This window comes from Tachypleus tridentatus, chromosome 2 (assembly GCF_004210375.1).
Source record: "Tachypleus tridentatus isolate NWPU-2018 chromosome 2, ASM421037v1, whole genome shotgun sequence".
Taxonomy (NCBI): domain Eukaryota; kingdom Metazoa; phylum Arthropoda; class Merostomata; order Xiphosura; family Limulidae; genus Tachypleus; species Tachypleus tridentatus.
The window spans coordinates 36,176,847-36,201,922 of record NC_134826.1 but is presented as its reverse complement, the minus strand read 5'-3'; the positions used below and the strand labels follow the sequence as shown (position 1 = coordinate 36,201,922).

General features: G+C 34.3%; 1 protein-coding gene across 1 annotated transcript in view; it reads right to left on the bottom strand.

Annotated features, from left to right (window-relative positions):
* Window positions 1–25,076, bottom strand: part of LOC143245471 (uncharacterized) — a 106,885-nt gene that overhangs the window by 5,504 nt on the left and 76,305 nt on the right. Inside the window, exon 4 of the mRNA XM_076491831.1 lies at window positions 13,676–13,778. Within this exon, the coding sequence (XP_076347946.1) occupies window positions 13,676–13,778 (103 nt within the window). The remainder of the gene's footprint in view (window positions 1–13,675; window positions 13,779–25,076) is intronic.

Sequence of the window (25,076 nt, the reverse complement as noted above, 5' to 3'; positions counted from 1 at the left end):
GTTATATACTTCAATCTGTAGTTTACCCGCAAATTTAAGTCAAAGTAGTTGTACAAGTTTCTGTGTTGCCTTCTAAATTTATACAGAAACACAAACACTCGACTTTGATACATTAGAACCTATTTACGACATTGTGACCTCCTATTAAGGAGAATGTCATATCTAATATGCAAAAACTTCTGACGCAATTTAAATGAATCAGAATCGCCCCAGCTCAAGAAATGTTATAAAAATAAAATAATTAGAGGTAAGAATTAGCAAAAACATAGAATTTTGTTTCAAATATTCATCAAGATTACTTTACGTGTAGTTAATCACAAAATATATAAATATATGTGTATTAATTTGTTATTTTAACTCAAAAACAAGCTCAAACAAAAACAAATTAAACAAAAATGCTGCGTCAGCTGATAAGATTCCAGTGTACAAGCTACAATATGGATTACAAAATGTACCCTAGGTTTTAAAGGTGACTGGGGAAGTTGGACCTACGTTGCGGTGCGGATACATCGTCTATCAGTTTTAACCTCCACTCACCAGCCTCACGTAAGAAATGAAGAATAACAATAGATATAGAATTAGAAATAGAAATTAGGAGAGTGAGATGTGGGTGCTCAAGCCCATAACGTCCAACATCTATACTACAATTCATTGCCTGCAGACAGTTGTGGGAAGGTGACTGCTCTCCCAATTAAAAAAAAAAAAAATGATAATGAGGAAATAAGGTACTACCATTTGAGGGTAAGTAAGATGAAAACTTACACCTTAATGTTGGCATTCCAGCCCTCAAAACGGTAGAAAGGCACTAATCGACAGCACAGCAAACAAACTGTTCCAGCGCGAAGTGTCACATCCAGCTGTCCAAACTAGTATGGTTCCCAACCACCACCCATTCACCAAGCTCACTGTGATAATCATGCTCTAAACAAGCCTTTATATGCGGCAAGGTGTACATACGCATAAAGTAGTGCTAAGTTGTTAAATGACCTTATTCTTAACTAAAAATAGTTATTAGAAATTTTAGGTAAAATTTATCTAGTTTTTTTTTATATTTATTTAATGCGTTCTTCTATATACAGGTGCGAAAGGAGCGACAACAAAATATTTATTTTCACAATCAATTTGCTGGAATTGCCTTACATATATCATCAATACTGTCACCTGTCTATAGGGTTATTGAAAAACTCTCCACATAAAATAACACAAATAATTAAAATCTCAATCCAGCTCTAACTTGTCTCAGTTTTTTCATCTAAGGATATTAACTGTCTTAGCTATATGTATAATTATTTTATATATCAACTGTCTTCGCTATCTGTCTATTTAGTTGTACATGGTCTGATCTTCACCAAGTCTTCAAATAGATAGATCGAATGATTATCGTGAAACGTTTTGGTTTGTTTGGAATTAAGCTCAGAACTACATAATGGGCTTATCTGTGCTTTGCCCACCACGGGTATCGAAACCCGGTTTTTAGCGGTGGGAATAACCAGACATACTGTTGTGCCACTGGGGGAGGTCATGAAACGTAAAATAAAGTTTACAAATCGTTTCTTCAAGGTTTAAACTTGGTATATAGTATTCAGGTTTAACGGTTTCCATGTGAAAAGTCTTAAAACGTCCATATACGAAGTTTATTATGGTTTGTTCAGTCTTGTGTGGAAAACATTCAATCCATGATAATTGTTTGTTTGTTGCGATGGTACTGCCATTCCAAATTGCTAATACAATTTTAAATTTCTTTTATATCGTACTTAAAAAGCCATCTAAACTACAGTAGGTTTTGAGATATTTTGTTCCAGTGATAATACAATATTTATGTTGTAAAATGCAAATGTGATGAATACATTAATTTTTTTGAGACCCAAAAAGTGTTAGACTGCTAAAATAATATATTTTTTTAGAAGGAAAAGGTTTGTTTGTTTTTGAACTTCGCGCAAAGCTACACGAGAGCTATCTGCGCTAGCTGTCACTAATTTAGCAGTGTAAGAAGAGAGGAAAAGTAGCTAGCCATTACGATCCTCCTTCAACTCTTGAGCTACTCTTTTACCAACGAATAGTGGAATGGACCGTCACATGATAACGACCCACGGCTGAAAGGGCGAGCATGTTTGGTGTGAAGGGGATTCGAACCCACAACCTTCATATTACGAGATGAGTCCCGTAACCACCTGGCCATAGCGGGGCCCCGGATTTCTGAGACCCATCATGACTTATTGAAAAAGAGCTTCATGTCTTATTGGAGTGCAAATAAGCTTGAGCAGGCATTATTGAGAATTGTTTATATTTTAACAAAATTAACCACAATGTAAATATTGTAAACTTATAAAAGCTCGGCCTAATATAACTTCAAGAAAGATAAACGTCTAAAATTTGAAACATTACTTAACGTGCTGTTTATGTTATGTCAACATAAACAGCTAACACTAATAGCTCTCTCTGTGTCTTATTGATTTTGAAGCGAGGACACTGTTGAAATAAGTACAAAGTATCGAAATAATACTATGAGATTAAAAAAGATTAAAAAAGTTAACATTTTAAATTATATACATAAATAATATTTGATCAGTATTGGAAAAAATACAGAGGAATGAGTGGAATATGTTACTTACTTTATTTCATATTTTTATTTCCCTACATTAATAATGTTTCTACAGTTCGTGTTAGTGTAGATAAAATAAGAAATAAAATATGATTTTTTGATTTTTAATTGTGCGCAAAATTACACGAGGTCTAGATGCGCTACCATTCTTAATTTAGCAGTATAAGACTAGAGAGAAGGCAGCTAGTAATCATCACCCACCGCCAACTCTTTTACCAACGAATTGTGGAATTGACCGTCACGGTACAATGCCCCAACAGTTGAAAGGGTGAGCATGTCTGGTGACACATGGATTCAAATCCACGGTCCTAAGATTACTAGTCTAGCGCCCTAACTACCTGGCAATGCCTGGTCCTACAATGTTGTTGTTTTTTGCAATTAAGCACAAAGCTACACAATGGTCTGTCTGTGCTTGGACCAGCATGGCCAGGTGGGTTAAGGCGTGCGACTCGCAATCTGAGGGTCGCGGGTTCGAATCTCCGTCGCATCAAACATGCTCGCCTTTTCAGCCGTGAGGGCCTTATAATGTTACAGTTAATCCCACTATTCGTTGGTATAAGAGTAGCCTAAGAGTTGGCGGTGGGCGGTGATGACTAGCTGCCTTCCCTCTCGCCTTAAACTGCCAAATTAGGGACGGCTAGCTCAGATAGTCCTGGAATAGCTTTGCGCAAAAACAATAAACAAACTGTCTTTGCTTTGCCCACCACTGGTATCAAATCTTGTTTTCTAGCGTTGTAAGTTCTCAGACATACAACTGTGCCACTGAAGGACAATTATAAGATGTGAAGTTTCGCCAAAAAGCAAACATTTTTTTATATTTATTAGTATGTTCTCGAATGGGTAAGAAAAAAATCGCAGAACGTAGCTGTTTACGCGTGGAAAATAATAAACATATCTATACGTCTTTGAGACATTCAGTCAACACGTTATTATGGTTAAATCCAGAAACTCCATAAAAATTTAGAAATATTTTACTTGAATATATCTGAAGAATGATATATTCTATACTTCTTATAGAAGAGTGGAAATCACGAATTATGTGATTTTTTGTGAAATCCAGGCATTAGTAACAATTTTTTAGCTTGTGATAAAACATGGCGTTTAGATCACTATACCTATAGGTCAGTAACATAATGTTTTTAAAGCCTAACCAGCAATTAAGGTCCTATTCGTGCAAAATCTGAAATCTGAACTGTAAATATTTTTCTTGAGAAAATGGCGAATGAGAGTCATAATAAAAAATTGGTTATATTTAAAATTTATTCCAACATGTATTACCATTTTCACTAGATTATAATTATTTTCTTTAGAAAACCCCTCAAATAAACAAGCCATTAGACGCAGTAGCCAACCTCTCATCCTCACTAGGACAAATTGTCAAAATTGCTAGGTTAATTATTCAGGACAATAGTTCATATAACAGTAATTTCACACCTAGCTCGTGATCAGTGTTAGTGAAGCGTCATCATATAATATCCATTCTACATTCGAAAATAAATTTTTAAAATATTCAAGTCGTTTTAAACAAAATTGCCTATTTTCTATAATAACACATTCTGGATGGTAAAAATCAAACTCATAAAAACGGTCTGTAGCATACAACTAATAGCAATAGTTATTACCAGCTTTAAAGTTGCAGAGGATTATGAGCCTATATAATAATAAACTACTTTTTAACTGTTTGAATTATTTGCACAAACGTCGCTTAAAATATTGAACTAGAACACTTTAACAAAACATATCATTTACATACGTGAGCCCATTATAAACAGAATGCAAGCTCATCCTTTTGAGTTGAATAAAGCCTCATGCACTAGTTGCTAACACTTTCCATCAACTGTTGATTTACATCTCAAAAGAAGAAATGGGTTGTCACATCTTTTGTAAATCCAACCCATGTTTAGTGTCTTTCACTTGTATTTCTGTATTTAATAGTATATATTTATTTTAACATATATGTTTTTTTCAATTTAATATGTATTTAGAAGTGCATGTAAGCTGTTACTGTTAAATATGTATTGCGAAAGCCTCGCATGTTCTCTACATTTGCAGAATATTTTCGAGTGTATAAATAAACAATATATGTTTTATATTGTTGCCAACTAAACCTTCGAGAACCTTGCCTAAAGTTTATAAATAGACGCGCTAAGAGACAGTTTATATAATATTGTTGGTTTGCTACAGTTAGTACACTATAAACCTCGGAAGCTATTTAATTAGTCGGAAGACAACAAATATTTGACCAGAAAAGTTTATTGAATATTGAATATTACAAACCGCCTAATTTAAGATAATTAACTTTGGACGTTGGTATTTCTACGAGGACGTTAGATAGTTTCGTCGGTGAAAAACGAATGTGCGCTCAGTGTAGCAGTTGGCTAACTTACCGGTTAAGTGAAGTGTAAATGTGTCTCAGTACAGAATTAATTTTTTCGTTGTGAACCGTCGATAAAATATTCAGTTCCAAAACAAATAGAAGACTCAGTATTGTTTGTAAGGTTTTAAAACTTTTGTATGTCAATTATTATTTGCAATAACCTTTGTTATGAATTATATTATTCTAAGAAAACTTTATCAATCTTGTTGGCAAATATTATAAATTTCATACAATCGACATACGTTTAAATTAAAATTAAAATTTCGGGCTATTTCAAATCGTAAAACATAACATAATAAATCGGAGCCTTGTTCGAGATAAATTATAATACGTAACATATTTTTCTTGTGTTATGAACATCACAGACAAGCACAACCCATGTTTAGTGTCCTTTACTTCTATTGCAAAACGTCACAGAACAGCACAACCCATGTTTATTCTCTTTCATTTGTGTTACAAAACGTTACAGAACAGCATAACCCATGTTTAGTGTCTTTTACTTCTATTGCAAAACGTCACAGAACAGCACAACCCATGTTTATTCTCTTTCATTTGTGTTACAAAACGTTACAGAACAGCACAACCCATGTTTAGTGTCTTTCTCTTGTATTACGAAACGTCACTGAGCAGCACAAACCATGTTTATTGTCTTTCACTTGTCATATAAAACGACACAGAAAAGCAGAACTGCATTCACGTCAAGAATGTGGCTGGCCAGGCATGGCCAAGCGTGTTAAGGCGTGCGACTCGTAATCCGAGGGTCACGGGTTCGCATCCCCGTTGCGCCAATCATGCTCCCCCTTTCAGCCGTGGGGGCGTTATAATGTGACGGTCAATCCCACTATTCGTTGATAAAAGAGTAGCTCAAGAGTTGGCGGTGGGTAGTGATGACTAGGTGCCTTTCCTCTAGTCTTACACTGCTAAATTAGGGACGGCTAGCACAGATAGTCCTCGAGTATCTTTGTGCGAAATTCAAAACAAACAAGAATGTGGGTTCGACATATCATTACTCAACACACGCATTTTGAAAATTCTCATAACCATGTTAAAAGTTAGGGTTATTCCCAATATAATGCCATTCGTATAGACTGTACGACATCGTTATCCAGAACACAGCAAAGAAATGATTTCTATTAACCCTTATACCAAGCCTAACTTATGTACAAAAAAATAGACTAACAACACGATATTCTCTCTAACTAACTGGGTTCAACATAATCAAATCCAGTTTTTCTTCGACATTAGTATCGCTTCTCCTTGGTTTACATTGTAACCGTCATCATGTAATACAGCCAGAGAATGATACGCCGGCTACACAGTAGCTGAAAGAAATTGCTTCTGAAGCGTTTGTTAACGATGAAGACGCTAGTTAGTATATCATTAGTAACTCAATTTCTTATAAGTATGAGGCACCGCTAGCCTTTATTAGGTTCTCCCTAATGCTGTTGGCTCTAATCTAGTTTTGATGGTATGTAATGTTATTCCTTCCGTTAAAGTGTCGCTGCTGGTTATCTTACAACGCATCCTTTGTTTGTTTTGAATTTCGCGCAAAGCTACTCGAGGGCTATCTGCGCTAGCCATCCCTAATTTAGCAGTGTAAGACTAGAGGGAAGGCAGCTGATCATCACCACCCACCGCCAACTCTTGAGCTACTCTTTTACCAACGAATAGTGGGATTGACCGTCATATTATAACGACTCCAGAGCTGAAAGGGCGAGCATGTTTAGTGCGACGGTTTTAAAAAGGAACCATCTGTAAGGAAGGACTTACCAGCACTAATTGTGGACCTCTAACACATAAAACACATAGAGAGAGCAACTTCGAAGAACGGTTTGACCTTTATCTCACTAACCAGATATAGCAAATCACCTGGTGAGAAAATAACAAAATATTTGTTATAACTCCATCAGAATCCTGCTAGGCTTATAACACGTTACACCGCTTTAATAGTAATAGTTCGAAGTATTTCAACGTCCACAACGAGGTTGTTGTAATCCTACCTTAAGAAGATAAAAGTATCGTTTTTAATAGTTTGAGGGCTATAATTTAATTACCTGTAGGTTACTTTTCTTTCGATATATTCCTCTGGAAAATTGAACAGTTTTATTATTTTTAACTTTGTTTAACGCAAACAGGAGTTTATTTTGAAACATTTCTATAACCGTAAATAACATCACGAACTCCGGGGTTTGGACAAAAGTGTTCTTCTTCTTGAAAACGTTGTTAATTTGTTATCTCTTTTATTATAAAAAGAAAAATACACAAAAGTGGCAATTTTTAGAACGTGTTCGACGAGATCTGTTCAAGTATAACCTGAAATTCTAATTTTAACACTGGCTTTCGTAAATACCTGCCTGAACTGTTCTTAATTTTAGTTACATTTTCTCATAAAAAGTGTTGTGCACGTGCTGTAGTTTCATAGATCTTATTCCAATTATCCTACAAAATGATCAAACAAGTTTCTCTGCAGTAATCGAACGTAAAAATTAAACTAAATGAACGTAAAAATGTTTCACAAGTTAATATTTAATGGATATTTCTTAGAATATCAGTACTGCTTCACATCGACGTGCTTGCTTTAAATGAGTTTGTGCAGATATTCCTGAATGGTTGACTGCCATCCTTCTCTGAGTACTTCAAAAAGTTTGTCTTCCGGGTTTGGTTTGCGATCTTTCATTAATCAGTTTAACTCAGCTTATAATTTTTTAGATAAGACAGATATCAGATGATTTATGTGGTCATTGCATAAGGTCATATTTCAATTTTGTCCTTACCCTAAATATCTCGAGAACGTAGCTTTATTAGCTCAAAATTTGCTGTCAGGTGATTAATGTGGTCATTGCATAGCGTCATATTTCAATTTTGTCTTCACCCTAATTATCTCCAGAATGTAGCTTTATTAGCTCAAAATTTCGCTATCAGGTGATTGATGTGGTCATTGCATAGCGTCATATTTCAATTTTGTCCTCACCCTAATTATCTCCAGAACGTAGCTTTATTAGCTCAAAATTTTGCTGTCAGGTGATTGATGTGGTCATTGCATAGCATCATATTTCAGTTTTGTCCCCACCCTAAATATCTCCAGAATGTAGCTTTATTAGCTCAAAATTTTGCTGTCAGTTGATTGATGTGGTCATTGCATAGCGTCATATTTCAATTTTGTCCTCACCCTAATTATTTCCAAAATGTAGCTTTATTAGCTCAAAATTTGCTGTCAGGTGATTGATGTGGTCATTGCATAGCGTCATATTTCAATTTTGTCCTCACCCTAATTATCTCCAGAACGTAGCTTTATTAGCTCAAAATTTTGCTGTCAGTTGATTGATGTGGTCATTGCATAGCGTCATATTTCAATTTTGTCCTTACCCTAATTATTTCCAAAATGTAGCTTTATTAGCTCAAAATTTGCTGTCAGGTGATTGATGTGGTCATTGCATAGCGTCATATTTCAATTTTGTCCTCACCCTAATTATCTCCAGAACGTAGCTTTATTAGCTCAAAATTTGCTGTCAGGTGATTGATGTGGTCATTGCATAGCATCATATTTCAGTTTTGTCCCCACCCTAAATATCTCCAGAATGTAGCTTTTTCAGCTCAATATTTCGCTGTCAGGTGATTGCTGTGGTCATTGCATAGCATCATATTTCAGTTTTGTCCACACCCTAAATATCTCCAGAATGTAGCTTTTTCAGCTCAATATTTCGCTGTCAGGTGATTGATGTGGTCATTGCATAGCATCTTATTTCAGTTTTGTCCACACCCTAAATATCTCCAGAATGTAGCTTTATTAGCTCAAAATTTCTCTGTCAGGTAATTGATGTGGTCATTGCATAGCATCGTATTTCAGTTTTGTCCCCACCCTAAATATCTCCAGAATGTAGCTTTATTAGCTCAAAATTTGCTGTCAGGTGATTGATGTGGTCATTGCATAGCGTCATATTTCAATTTTGTCCTCACCTAATTATCTCCAGAACGTAGCTTTATTAGCTCAAAATTTCGCTGTCAGGTGATTGATGTGGTCATTGCATAGCATCATATTTCAGTTTTGTCCCCACCCTAAATATCTCCAGAATGTAGCTTTATTAGCTCAAAATTTCGCTGTGAGGTGATTGATGTGGTCATTGCATAGCGTCATATTTCAATTTTGTCCTCACCCCTAATTATCTCCAGATGTAGCTTTATTAGCTAAAAATTTGCTGTCAGGTGATTGATGTGGTCATTGCATAGCGTCATATTTCAATTTTGTCCTCACCCTAATTATCTCCAGAACGTAGCTTTATTAGCTCAAAATTTCGCTGTCAGGTGATTGATGTGGTCATTGCATAGCATCATATTTCAGTTTTGTCCCCACCCTAAATATCTCCAGAATGTAGCTTTATTAGCTCAAAATTTAGCTGTCAGGTGATTGATGTGGTCATTGCATAGCGTCATATTTCAATTTTGTCCACACCCTAAATATCTCCAGTATGTAGCTTTTTTAGCTCAATATTTCGCTATCACAACTTTGTCAGCAGCAATCAATATACTGAATTGGAACACTATTATTCGTAACTAAAACGTTAAAACAAGTGTTTAAAAAGTACATATGATACTAATATAATGTCAAACATTCTTTAATTTATAGTGTTGTTAAAACAATTCAAATCAACAATGTTAAATATGAGTTAGCCTTGAGCACTAGCCAATCATAACCTAGAGTTGTTGGTGTCAGGTTTAGTTTGTTCCAAAAAGTTTTGTACAGTACGTAAGAGACTTAGTTGAAAGAAATGTTAACCAGTCCTTATAAAGATAAAGTTAAAAATAAAATAACGTCAAGAGGTGGTGGGAAATAGAGAAAATAAAAATGTGTAGCAATATTTAGGTATAATACCAATACAGAAAAGTTAAAGTATTAATAATTCTAATAATGTAAAGTAAGTTTAATTATGAATTTAGTTTTGAAATCTTTGAGAGACTTGCGAAGGTCAATAATCCTGGGATCGAGATTGCTGCCGATTGGCTTCTGTTTTTTGAATTTCACACAAAGCTACTCAAGAGCTATCTGCGCTAGCCGTCTCTAAATTGATAGTGTAAGACTAGAGAGAAGGCAGCTAGTTATCACTACCCACCATCAACTCTTGGGCTATTCTTTTACCAACGAACAGTGGAATTGACCGTCACATTATAACAGCCCCCACGGCTGAAAGAGCGAGGATGTTTGGTGTGACGGGGATTCGAACCCACGACCCTCAGATTACGAGTCGAACGCCGTAACCCACCTGGCCATTCCGGGCCCCAACAAATGAATTATTAATATAATTGGATTTGGAATAGAATATATTACGCATTTAAATAATTTCTTCATATTTTGATATAATACAATATAATTTAAGTTTAACGGAATTAGTTAGCTTGTAGAATATCGACAGCTCCAGACGATGCTATAGCAGCGAAATATTGAGTTAATAAAGTTACATTCTTGAGATAGAGGTCGTTATTTTATTTACGTTTATTGAAGAATACTGTTAAAAATCAAGGACACCATTTTTACTTAGGTATTTTTCATCGGATGCCCAATTATACACAGACTTGCCTTAAAATTAATATCTACAGAAAAATTAGAAAACAGTAGAATGAAAGTGTTTTAGAATAGCGCATATAATTTTTAAAGATGTTTGTTCAGAAAGTGAAAGTTTACACAGATGCACCAAAGCAGTACCTTGCGTAGCTAATTTTAACTATCAAGCAACAATATTTAACTATGTTGCGAGTGCAATAATTTGAAATAATAAATGTATTTTTGTCATCACATTTCATAGATCATTATTTCTCATAAAACTAAAACGTGTCAAAAAGTACGTACTGTGCCTGGCTCATTATAATGTTTAAATCAAACATGTAGATAAGGTGTTGTAACAGGACTCATAATGTAAATGAAATTAGAGAGATGCGAAAAAGTCTCCCAGTGGCTCAGTGGTATGTCTGTGGACTTACAACGCTAAAAACCGCCTTTGATATCCGGGGTGGGCAGAGCACAGATAGCCCTTTGAGTAGCTTTCTGCTTCATTCAAAAGAACAACGTACGAATAAACAACCTCTGTAACATTATATTTAAAAGCTGTTTCGGTATCTCTTCTGCGTAGTGATAAGTGGAGTTTTACAATTCTGAGTCATTAATGCTTTAGCAGAAACCAGTCTGGTTCACTATGAAAAACTGTTAATATGACTATATCTTAAATTATTTTTATACCATTCTGGAAACGGACCTTATATAGACAGTTAGTTTATTACAAAAGCATATTTAAATATAAGTTTATCTCATCCGAGAAATATTATAATAAAAATATTGCACTCTTTTTAAGTGGAAAACCATATTGTTATATGTATATATATATAATCATATCATTTATTTGTTTTAGGGTATTTGTACAAATTGTTCCTGATAAAAGAAAAAGTGTACGCTGACCGTGGAAAAATATTATTATCAATAATACTTGATAATCGAGTATTATTATTACTCGTTTAATATTTGTTTAAAATCTTCATACCACTTTGACAGGTTAAAACTGTAAGGAGATGCCACTCTCGTTCATTTCTCCGATATTAAATATTGGTCTAATAACTGACATCTTAAATTGTCCAAATATTTGGATTAATTCAAATATTATATTTAACAATCTCATGAAAACATAAACAACAGACGTGTTAAGTGGGTTTAGTTACTTAATTATTATGCTATTAAAACATTAAGGCCTTTTTTATTTTCAAATTAATTAATAAGATTTTAAATTCCATAAACGGTCGTAGTTTCCAAGTGCATTTTTCATTAGAAATGTTTGATTTAATGTCCAAATCATTACGTTTCCATTGCCCTTGAACATTTACCTTTTTTAATTCCAGAATAAGTTCAGGGCCCGACATGGCCAGGTGGTTAAGGCACTCGACTCTTAATCCAAAAGTCGCGGGTTCGAATCCCTGTCACACCAAACATGTTCGCCATTTCAGCCGTGGAGGCGTTATATTGTTACGGTCAATCACACTATTCGTTGGTAAAAGAGTAGCCAAAGAGTTGGCGGTGGGTGATGATGACCAGCTGCCTTCCCTCTAGTCTTACACTTCTAAATTAGGGACGGCTAACGCAGATAGCCCTCGTGTAACTTTGCGCGAAATTCAAAACAAACTAAACCAATAATTTCAGCGTTAAAAAAATTAACGTATTTACAATTTCTGACATACAAAAATATTTAAACGTGTTAGTAGTAATAATTTATTCTCATGCATTTATTCTTACGAAGTAGAATTTCATATGTAATTCCATAACCTCCTACTGATCCAGCGGTAAGACTGAAAACTTATATCGTTATAAACTGGATTTCGAAAACAGTGGTGGAAACAGCACAGGTAGTTAGTTCCTTGTGTTTAACAACAAACAATTGTGATCTGGTGTGGACTGATGATTGGGGTTCTTAACTACTAATCTACAAGTCGCAGGTTCGAATCCCCCTCACACCAAACATTCTTGGCTTTCAGCCGTAAGGGCGTTATAATGCAACGTCAACCCCACTATTTACTGGGTAAAATAGTACAACATTTTGTGGTAAGTGGTCCTGAATAGCTGCCTTCCCTCTTGTCTAACACACATACATTCGAGATGATTAGTACAGATAGCCCTTGACTAGCTTTGCGCGAAATTACAAAAGAACAAATGTAATTTCATGTCTTGTATTATAAGAACAGTTTTCATCAGTTTTTAATCAACCATTTCTTCTTTTGCACCCCTTCCCACAAGAGGCAAAACGATAAGCCTGTGGGCTTATTACGTCAGAAAGCTGATTTCGATACCTATGATGGATGCAGCACAGATAGGCAATTGTTTATAAATTCCTATCAGTGTTATATCTGATATAACAAATAATCTTTGGTTATTTTTATGAATCTTCTAAACTCGAATATCTAATCACGGATTTCAGCGTTAAAAGTTTTAAAGCTTATAATTGAGTAAGCATAAGACATTATATTAGTTATAGAATGTGTTTCTCTGTGCTTACCATTGATAATACAATATATTTGTAATTTAGCATTCTGTCGAATTTTAATAATTGTGACCGTAACAAATTATTAGAAACTACAATTTTATAAGTTATATGTATTCATGTCTCCGATTATATTTATTTTTTTATGTTTAAGTTTATTTTAGTCGGTTTCATTGGTTGGTATTGAACTTGTGCACGTTAGAATGAGGAAGTGTTTGTTTATTTGAAGTTAAGCACAAGTTACACAAGGGGGCTATCTCTGCTCTGCTCACCACGTGTATCGAAACAAAGTTTCTAGCGTTGTAAGTTCACAGGCACTCCGCTGTGCCACTGTGTTTTTAAATATCAACAACATTCTGATTATGCATAGTTTCTGCTTTACCATTAAGTTGAACACAATTGATATTATTTTATAATATACAAATATTTCCTTTATTACTTGAGTATTGATACAACATATATTACAATCTTAAATGTTATAACAATATATTCATTCTTATCAACACTGGTCTCCTTCAGTATTAACATATATACACCATATATACTATGTTGTCTCCTTCAGTGTTAACATATGTACACCATATATACTATGTTTTATATTTTTATCTTGATAACTATGGCATTAATGAAAAAGTTGTTACAGTTTTTCAATTTTACTTCATAATTTGAGCACTATATGCCTACCTTTCAACACCAAGAAGAGCCATTAGCCAAAAGAATAAATGCCGACAGAGCATGTCAACATAGCCCTGAATCTGACAGAAAGCATCACCAAAGGTCCATCCCCCTACAAAATGTAATTAAAACATTTATTGACGTATTTAGTAAACTGTCTAAATATTTCAAAAATTATTTTGAAAACAACTTTTACTAAACTTGTTTTACTTTTAATCTGAAAATACAAACAACGTATTTTAAATCCCCTGTTACAATAATCTTTAAAATTGTGGCGCAATTATTCTTGTATTTCATTGTGCTTAGAGATTACCATTGAATTACGTGTTTAATTAAGAATATAAATACATCATACTAATTGAGATTACACCACGTGCCTGGTGAACAAATGACAAATATTTTAAATCATGACAGTTTTAATATCCAAATAATTTTATTTGCACATCAAATTAAAGTAATTAGTTCTCAGTTAATTCCTTACAAGAGTTGCATCGTACAAACCTAATTTTCTTGGATTTGAAATAATAAGGTTAATAAACGAACCACCATGTGTCCGTTGATGCATATAAGAATAGGTAATTAGAACCCACGCAGCGAATGACTCTGAATAGAGTAGTAGTTTGTCAAACATCTGGTTATAAATCTTCGCTGGTGTAAATCTTATATATATGTTTTGTAGAAAGAAGCTACTAAATTAGCTTTATTATTACTTTTTGTCAGTTTTTCTAAACCTTGCGAAATTTACAATGTCACAAAACGTTACAATTACAGTTTTAGACACAGGAAAGTCACCCAGTACCGAGGAGGCTAGGTTAACACTGGATCAATATAATTCCGTAAACAATGCTTTGATAGCGCGTTAATTTCCTAGAACAATGGAAGTACAAGATATAAAGGAAAATGAGATTCATTAACATATAGTACACTATCACGTGTTGGTTTATCTTAAGTTATTATTAGTGAAGCGTTTTAAATGAATGTATGAAGGTTTAATTTGCGTTGTGCTCTAATCGCTGGCAATATTTTATATACACACATAATGATGGCCTTGTAACCATTTTAATGAAGGCAATGTTTTCCGTTTGACGAAAGGAAAGACATTTAATTATGTAAAGATCTTGGAAAATGAGAAGTTGTTCAATACACTTATGTGAAAATTTCATTGGAAAGAAATATACAGTGTTGGGTAATTATATATAAATATACAGTGTTGGATAATTATATATATAAATATACAGTGTTGGATTATTATATATATAAATATACAGTGTTGAATTATTAGATATATATAAATATACAGTGTTGGATAATTATATATAAATATACAGTGTTGGATTATTATATATATAAACATACAGTGTTGGATAATTATATATAAATATACAGTGTTGGATAATTTTGGAAAGATATTTTGTAAAGCCTACTACACATATAATACAAAAAAGAACATTTTTGGAATTAAACATATTATAAATGAAGATAAGAAGAAAGAAAACATTACTTTTGCCAAATTTCTGGAATATCATCAGTACCGGGAACGTTTTGTTTTCTGAAAAATTTCGAGATATTACATGTTCGAACTTCGTTTGGCAACGTCGTCTTAAGTGAACATATTCTCGATAGGCTTCATCAACTTGAAACGTACATATTAATAAACTGATCAAGTTTGGAAGTTGATGAAAGGTTCGTTTATTTGTTAATGAGTATTTTGAAAACAAAGAGCTAAAATATTCAACAATATATGTTACAATTTAAAATGTGTTTAGGTTGACAGAGCTAGTTAGTCGTTTTGTTGTGATTACTTTGACACTCTTTGGATCGTGCTGTATTCTCAATTCACTTTCACCTTTCGTGTCCATTAACTTTATTTACGATGCACATTTTTAAATCAAAAACTTACTCATATAAATGTAAACATAGCAAACTGCTTTATATTAATATAATCAATAATATATAAGCTTAGAACAACGTTTTGTTTCTTACTGGCGTCATATCACATTCTTCTTTCGCCTTTCCCACTTTATTCGTTCTCTCTCATATCTACCTGTCTTCTTTTTTCGTCTTTAGTTGAACTTTTGTATTCAGTTCTCAAATACATGCAGAACAAAATTATTTTAATGGTTTAGAGTACTGCAATGCCTTAATTCGTTAGAGTATGACCAAACTTTGATCGCTTTCTCACCTCTCTCAATCATAACTAATATTTCTCACATCTATCTCCATTGCACCCTTATACTGATCATAATACTAATTAGTAATTTTGACACATTTGTAGAAACAAAAGTTTAATTAATTTTTAACGAAACAGAATCTGACACGTTGACTAATTTTGTCCTTTTATTAGTCTTAATTAGCTACAGAGCTCCATGAAATAACATGTATTCTTTAAAAGTTTTTTTGAAATGTTTTGAGTACTATAAAAATATTCCTTATTTCATTTCGAGTTCCTGAGCCTTTAAATATTTAGGTATTACGGAAATAGATTTTTATTTCTGTATATACATCCTGACAGGAGTATAAGTTTGTTGAAGGTAGTAAAATGGTTGTTTCACTTAGTGTTAATATTCATATGAATTATCTTAAAAAGTTGTTCGTGAGTATTCGTCATGATTACCTCATACAATATAATTTTAACTTTGGCTCTGATGCTCAATATGATAAATCTTTTATTTTTTCCGTAAAGGAAAAGGTTAAAAATATCTGTGTCAAGTTATGAAAGGGGAAACTAAGCATTGCACAAACTTATGATGCACAATTCTTGGATTTTGATATTGTTACACATTATAACTACTTGGACGAGTCTTCGATTTACTATGTTACGTACGTTACATATTACGTTTTTAAATAAAGGGAAACTGAAACATGAATTTGGAAGATAATCAAATCTCGATATGTATCATCGTTTTAGTGGGCCATTTCAGAGTTTGGGCAACCTTTTCAAAATATTGGGAATACTTATCAACTTTATATTCATTAAATGGCGGTACTTTAATATATTGATTGAGTTCAAAGTTGTCATTTTGCCTTTGTCGTTCGGGGTTGAGCCTAATTTTCACTTCTTTCAGTCTAATTTCCTTTTTCGGCTTCAATACGAATTTTTTCGACCATGAAACGTTTACTTATTGTTTCATCTTCGCTAGGGGGTTGCTCTTTCTCAGCGTCGGTGCGGGCTTGTTCAAGCTAGATTTGTTTGAGTTTTAACTGGATTTCTAACTTATCTTTATCACTCAGCTCTGATTGGCTAGTGGAGATACAAGAGTAGTTCCCCTAATGCTTCCGCAAACAACAAATAATTATCGATTTGTATCTGAACAAAATTATTTTAGTTCATTTTTTCTCATTGACTTTTTAACTCTAATTCTAAAAGTTTGGAAGTTTCATCCAATTCACTTTTGTTATAACTTTCTAGTTGTTCAAGGAAGGGTGATTCAAAAGAACCTTGATAATGACATTGATAAATATAAATTGAATTATAATTTGAATTTATATCTAATTTTCCTCTGGGGTTACTCTTTTATCAAGTAATTAATAATATTATCAATTAATAATGGCATTGACCGTCACATTATAACACCTCCACGGCTGAAAGGGCAAGCATGTTTGGTACGACAGGGATTCGAACCCGCGACCCTCGGATTACGAGTCGAACGCCTTAATCCACCTGGCAATACCGGTCCTAACACGGACAGACAGTATACATTGTTGGTTTGTTACAGTTAGTATACTATAAACCTCGGAAGATATAACAGTGATAAGTTCTTCTTATTCGGAAAGCTATAGGTGTTTGAACAGGAACATTTACAGATTTCGAATATTACAAACCGTTTGACTTCAGTAAATTAAGTTCGAACGTTAGTATTTCTACGAGAACACCAAAAATCTTCGTCGGAGAAAAGACAGCTTGAAAACAGCATGAGGCTAGACATAAGGAGAAGTGTAACAATATCAACTCAGAATTATCTCTCTCTCATCGTGAACCATCGATAAAATATTCAGTTTCAGACCAGACAGAAGACTTAGTATTGTTTGTAAGTTTATAAAACTTTTGTATATAAATTATTATTTGTAATCTGTTATTGTATATTGTATTGTTATTTGTAATAACTGTTATTGTATATTGTATTATTATTTGTATAGAAAACTATATTTGTGTTAAGAAAGAAAGTCGCGTATATCAGTCTTGTTGGCAAATATTAAGCAAATTGATGTATATCGATTTTTAATTAACTTCTAATTTCAAATTCAAATTTTCAGCTATTTGAAAATGTAATATGTAACATAATAAATAGGAAGATCGTCCAAGATAAATTGTAATATGTAAAAATTTTAAGAGAAATTAAGGTAATAAATATCGATTCTGAAACGCTATTTGTACGGAAAAAAGAAACGAATTGATTGTGAGTGTCTCAAGATAAATTAATAAAAAAACAGAATGAATAACACTGTATGGAAAGTTGTAAATATTAATGAAATTAGCTAAATTTATTTTTCATAATGTCACCCTTGTACTTACCTTTAAACGAAATTTTAGTTTTTGTTGATAAGAAAGTGTTAAGTTCTAGGGAATACATTTTAATGTTAGAGGTATAGAACTTATAGTCATGAGGAATACCGATATTTAATAAGTCGATGCTACTGAGTTAAGCATGCACTTTATTAAATACTTACCCCCCCAGTGGCTCAGTGGTATGTCTGCGGACTTACAACGTTAAAAACTGGGTTTCGATACCCGTGGTGGGCAGAGCACAGATAGCCCATTGTATAGTTTTGTGCTTAAATAAAAAAACAACAACAACAAAACAACATTATTAAATAAGTTTCATCAGGTAACCGTGCAATTGCCCTTCTATGTTTTGAAAATAGTCTTGCACTTACTGGTGGTCTGATCTTTCGAATTAATCTCTTTCTTGTTGCAAAGATTTTTAAAACAGCTAAATTCCAGACTCTGGGTAAGTCACTTTAAAATTTCTATACTGTTACTTTAATACCAGGCATTGATCCCAACGAGGTTCGAGGGATTGTCCTACCTGAACAACCTCTTCATATGCTAACAGAAAAAAAACTCCTTCATGATAACTGCAATTTGTTCGTTTGCGAATTGTTGACGTTCAGTAGTATTAAACGGGTATACATTTCACATGTTTCACGTCCTATATCTAAAATTAAATCCATTTAATAATATCTTTACTAGAATGATATGCAGCTGCAATGATACAAACCATAAGCGAATTGTTCTTTAATCTGCCCTCTCCTTCCCAACCTTGTATTCACCATAGCTTCAGAACTGTGCCAAGCATGTCGGATGTACAAGATTGTTTAGCGTATAAGTTATTATTTCGTTGATTTCGTGATTTAATAGCACTGCACAACAAAGGTTTTGCTTCTTGAACGCTGTTGGGTGTTCCTTATAGAATTTTGGCTGCTGATCACGAAAATCACATCCAAATTTGCTCAACACGTACCGTTTCATCGAAGTCTTTAGTTTTGTCATGTTTTTTCTTATATTTGTGTCCAAAAATTTTCGTTTCTGTAAGAGACCTATAAACAATGATTTGTACAGTCTGAGCACATGTCCAGGCACGAAATCAGGCCAGGTCGGAAGCTGTTCTGTAGAAGTATGCAGCCCGGGCATGCCTGGGCAGGCCGGAGTCAACTTGACACTGTCTCAGCAGGCTATAAAAATGGCTTGCATACACAGATGATGTTCATTGTAGTGTGTAGTGTGTACGTATTGTTTCAGAATATAGCATTGCCTCAGTAGCACTGTAACAAGTAAGTTAGATGTTACAGACTTTTTATAGGACGATTGGTGTTGTCTGTCAGTATGTCTCGTCAATGTCGTAACAGCCGCGTTACATTCTGCTATATTTGTGGCGAGTATTCGCTTGTTCATCAGAGACGCTCAATGAATGCTCTTGTGAAGAAAGCATATCATCTGTACTTCGGCTGTAAAATTGGTGATCAAGACCAGGAATAGGCGTCTCACATTTGTTGTGCGACATGTGCTGTCTGTCTGAGAGCTTGGCTCAGAGCCACTCGAAAGACAATGCCGTTTGCTGTCCCGATGATATGTCGAGAACAGAAGGACTATGTGACGGACTGTTACTTCTGTTTGACTAATGTATCTGGTTTCTCTGCCAAAACAAGAAGTCAATTGATACCTTAATTTGCCTTCAGCAATGAGACCCATGCCACATGACGACAGTCTTCCAATTCCGAAACCACCAAATGCAGGGAACTGGCAGTGACATTGATCAGGATTTTAAACAGTGCTCCTCAGGCGATCCAGATCTCATAACACAGTCAGAATTAAACGATCTAGTCAGAGATTTAAGTCTGTCAAAAGCAGAAGCCGAATTGCTTGGTTCGAGACTGCAGGAATGGTGTTTGCTGTCACCAGGTACGAAAATTTCTGTTTTTCAAAGCTGCCAAGATGATGTAACCAAATTATTTGCACAAGTTAACAGTCTCTGTTTCTGTGTTGACATCAAAATATTGTTCTCTGCTTTGGGTTGTGACCATGACCCGCAAGAGTGGCGTCTCTTTATTGATTCATCAATGTTAAGCCTCAAAGCTGTTCTGTTACACAATGACAACGTTCACCCTTCAATACCTGTTGGCTGTACAGCACAAATGAAAGAAACCTACGAGAACATGGAAATGTTGCTGAAGCACATCCAGTACAGCAAGTACAACTGGAATATTTGTGGAGATCTGTAAGTCATTGCTCTGTTACTGGGACTGCAGCTCGGCTATACAAAGTACTGTTGTTTCATTTGTGAATGGGACAGTCGTGCCAAAGAGTCACATTATTCTAGACAGAGCTGGTTACTCTGTAAAAGTTAGTTCCAGGACAGAAAAATGTGGCGCATGAGCCGCTTGTCGACCCGGCAAAGATGTTTTGTCTCCTCTTCACATAAAATTGGGACTTATGAAGAATTTCGTGAAAGCAATGAACAAAGAAAGTGAAGGTTTTTGTTATTTAAGACAGATGTTCCCAAGAATAACTGAGGCCAAGATCAAAAAGGGCATTTTTGTTGGCCCTCAGATCAGATATGTTATGAGTGACAAGCGGTTCGAAGATTTGTTAGTTAGGCAGAAAAAGATTGCCTGGATAGCCTTCAAAGACATTGTTGACAATATTCTTGGCAATTACAGAGCCCCACATTACATTCAACTGGTAGACAAACTTCTCAAAGCATACAAAACAATGAAGTGTAACATGTCACTCAAGATTCATTTCCTCCACTCACACTTGGACGTCTTCCCCGCAAATCTCGATGCTGTCAGTGACGAACACGGTGAAAGGTTTCACCAGGACATTGCTACAATAGAAAAACGATATCATGGAATCCGTCAATGCTTGCTGACTACTGTTGGACAATGCAACGTGATGCACAGGGCATTGAATACAAACAAAAATCAGGAGCAAAACACCTTTAATTATGTTGAACTTAATAGTGTATTAGAAACATAAACGCAATTAAATACGTTAGTGCCAATAAACAGTTAACTGTCTATTTCTCAGAGTTCCTACGTGATGAAGCAAAACGAAAACTATATTGGTGCATACCCACCAGGTACCTGTCACAATCAGCAAAAACTTTTCAGGAAGCAAAACTTTAAAAAAAATTGTTGTGCTATGTAGTTAATGATTATTTAGTTTCCATAACAAAAGTGTTAAACGTCAATTATTTTAAAAGTGATGGATATGACAGGTTTGTAGTTAAGCCAAAGCTATACGTTTGGTTATCTCTGCTTTGTCCACCAGGTTTTTCGCGTTGTAAGTCCGAAGACATACCGTTATGCCACTGATGGATAATTACGACAAATTTTATTACCCAATACGGTACGACTCGTATGCAGGTTGATTGCTACACTAAGCTTTAGTAATATTGTTTACGCCACGCTACTCAAACCTTTGGTAATTTTCTCACCAAGTGTTAATTAGACAGATATAGAGTGAGCTATTAGCAGTTAAGCCTTTATGGGCGATTTATAGAGAGTTACGAGTTTAGTCAGAAAGCATTAAGTTAGTGAAAATGAAGTGAAGTTCAGTCAAAAAAAGAAAGAAAGAAAACGTGAAGTTAGCCGGCGTGTTAGTGATTAGTTCTTAAGAGGGGATTTCTACAGTGTTTCTCACAACTGTATTTTAACAACAAATATATGAAAAATAATTTGTCTTGTCAGTTGGGTTATAAAATAAATGAACCAGTCTGTGTGAACTATTGTCGAAAAAAAGGATTATTTAAGCTCTAGATACAACTGTGGTAACCAACAGAATAAGTTAAGTTAGAAAAAGGTAGTTAGAATGGATTTCGCTGCGTGATTGTTAGTTTGGATGTAATGAGCGATACTTAAAGAGTGAGTTCCACAGCTTAACAGAGAAAAGTAGAATAAAGGGTGTTTTGAAGTAAGTGAGCCATTTGCAAGAACTGTATTTTTGAGGTTATGATTTAGATCCTACCCTTAACAAACACTAACATAAATTTATTAGAGGGCATTACACACAGGCCTCATAGGTAGTGCTTGTCAACATGTGGTCATTATAAAGCCAATTAATTTATTACAAAAATAATTTCTGTAATTTTATTCACAAGTCAAACAAAAAAGATGTTACATAATAAGAGTAAATTTAGCCAATCTGAACATATTTTTTACAGTTGCATTTACACCTGACATTCTGTGATCAAGAACTGTAACAATTATGCATGGATTCATACGTTTCATAAAAAATTTAGTTTTGTCATTTTGCTCTGTAATTTTGTCTTTGTAATCCTTGCCCCATTTAGTTGTTTACGTAACAAAATAATTTGGTGAATAATATTCATTAATACTGATTAAACAATCATTGTGAAAACTTTGATCAGTAGGTTTGACCTTGTCTAACTGTTCTTAAGTGTTTATTGATTTATCACCTAACTGCTCAGTAAGGTTTTAATAAACTCGACTGAATATTCTCAACACACCTTATTGAAACAAGTAGTGACAAATAACAAATATTAATAACTTATTCTGACAGTGATTTTAACAATTAGTTGTATTTTAACGATAAAAACAATAAGCAAAATAAAATAAACTACAATTAAAGAAACTTATTACTAAGAGTTTGTCACAATTTTGTGTTTTTGTGATCCTGTTATCAACTTTTGGCTTTAGAATATGCAACTGAATAATAATATCACAATAATGTCTCTCATAACGTTTAATTTATTATTTATTTGTTCGGTTTCTTTTTAATTTCGCTAGATGAGGTATCTATGTGCTAGCCATACCTAATTTAGCAGTACTAAACAAGACGAAAGAAAACTAGTCAATACCATCCACCGCCAACCCATGAGTTATTTTTATGCCAACGAACAATAGGATTGACCTCCACATGATAACACCTCCATGGCTTAAAGGGCAAACATATTCGGTAACAGGGATCCGAACACGTGACCCTAACCCTAGGCAAATTGTTTCTTGAAAAATTACTGATAATATTTTTCTTTATGTTTTCAATTAATTCAATGTACTCTCCAGAATTGGACCACTGACAATTCAACTGAAGCCTCGCACAATAACATTTTTGACATAACATTTTCAAAGAAGTAAATGTCAATAAAAATGGCCCTCGCAAACAAGTTTTTATAGTTGTTTTTACCTAAAATAGCAAAACTGTGTTTTTTCTTTACCGTGCACCATTTTTCTTTGCACTGTGCCACATTTAAAAACTTTTATCAGTGCTTGTGCATATACTACATTAATTAATATAAATACAGATACGGATGTAAATAGATTATCCATTCAATAAGCTCCATCCGTCACAGCATGACGTAAAGCTCCAGCAGCTGTATCGTGCCCATCTTTAAATTACTTGAATATATTGTTTTCAAAGTATTCAAGACTACATGTTTAAAAAGGAAAGATATAACGTGTAATGGATATACTTCACAACTTTATAACCCTCTTAGGGTTTGTCTCCCAGCAATATGTCGTTGGACTTACATTTGCATAGCTTTGTGATAAATAATAAACAACAACACCTCCCCGACCATTGAATGATAATTTTACGAATATTTTTTTCATTTCTCTCTGTTAATTCAGTTTGGAACAGTATAGCTAGGTGGTTAGGGTGATCGATTCACAATCTGAGGGTTGTGGGTTTCAGACCCGTCACAGTAAATATGCTAGCTCTTTCAGCCGTGGAGACGTTATAGTGTGACGGTGAATTCCAGTACTCGTTAACAAAAACTAGGTCAACAGTTCGAATCCCCATCACAGTAAACATGCTAGCTTTTTCAGCCGTGGATGCGTTATAATGTGACGGTGAATCCCAGTAATCGTTAACAAAAACTAGCCCAATAGTTGGCGGTGGGTGATGTTAACTAGCTGTTTTCCTTTAGCCTTATAGTGCTAAATTAGGGAGAGATAGCGCAGATAACCCTCGTGTGGCTTTATGCGAAATTTAAATCAAAGTAATTCAGTCCAACATTTGTATTTTAATTACATCAAAAATATAACGAAAACATGAACGTTAAAAGCAGATATATTTGGCTTGACTGTACTTGAAATTAAGAAAACTTTGTATAAATTAAATATGCAGAAAGGGATATCACAATAGTGAAAACTTATCTTTGTAAGAGAAGATTGATGGTACGAAGAGGTTTTTCGAAGTCAAATTAGCTGATAAATTAGAAATGTTACGAAACTGTGTTTATGTAACTGTATGATTAATTACAAATGCTAGGAAACTAGACTAGCGAATATGATACCCTTCAAATTTATAGTTGTGTCCCAAGACACCTTTTTTGTAGCACTGCAATCAATATTTTCCTTTTCTTAGCCAAGCATAACGACTTTACATTTCGTAGTTACAACCTGCAAATAACTTGTCGTTATTATGAACGGACGGCCCTGTATGACCAAGTGGTTAGGGCACTCGACTCGTTATCCGACAGTCGAGGTTTCGAATTTCCGTCACACCAAACATGCTCACCCTTTCAGCGGTAGGGGTGTTATAATGTGACGGTGAATCCCACTATTCGGTTTTTAAAGGGTAGCCCAAGAGTTGGCGGTGGGTTGTGATGACTAGTTGCCTTCTCTCTAATCTTACACTGCTATATTAGGAACGGCTAGCGCAGATAGCCGTCGCGTAGCTTTGCGCGAAATTCAAACAAACCTACTCATGAAGGTTCGAATCAGACTCAGTCTTTTACTAAAACATTTACTCATTTTAAGTCATGTTTAATTCTTACATTTCTGGTTGACTAATGATTATTTTTACTGAAGAATAAGAATATATTTAGCTTAAGTCCGAAATGCATAAAACGTAATTTAAAAGCTAGCTACTAAACCGTTTCTGTTGTCCACTCATAAAGGGAGTGTATAATAAAATTTTAAAACACGGAAGGCTCATCAAATGTAA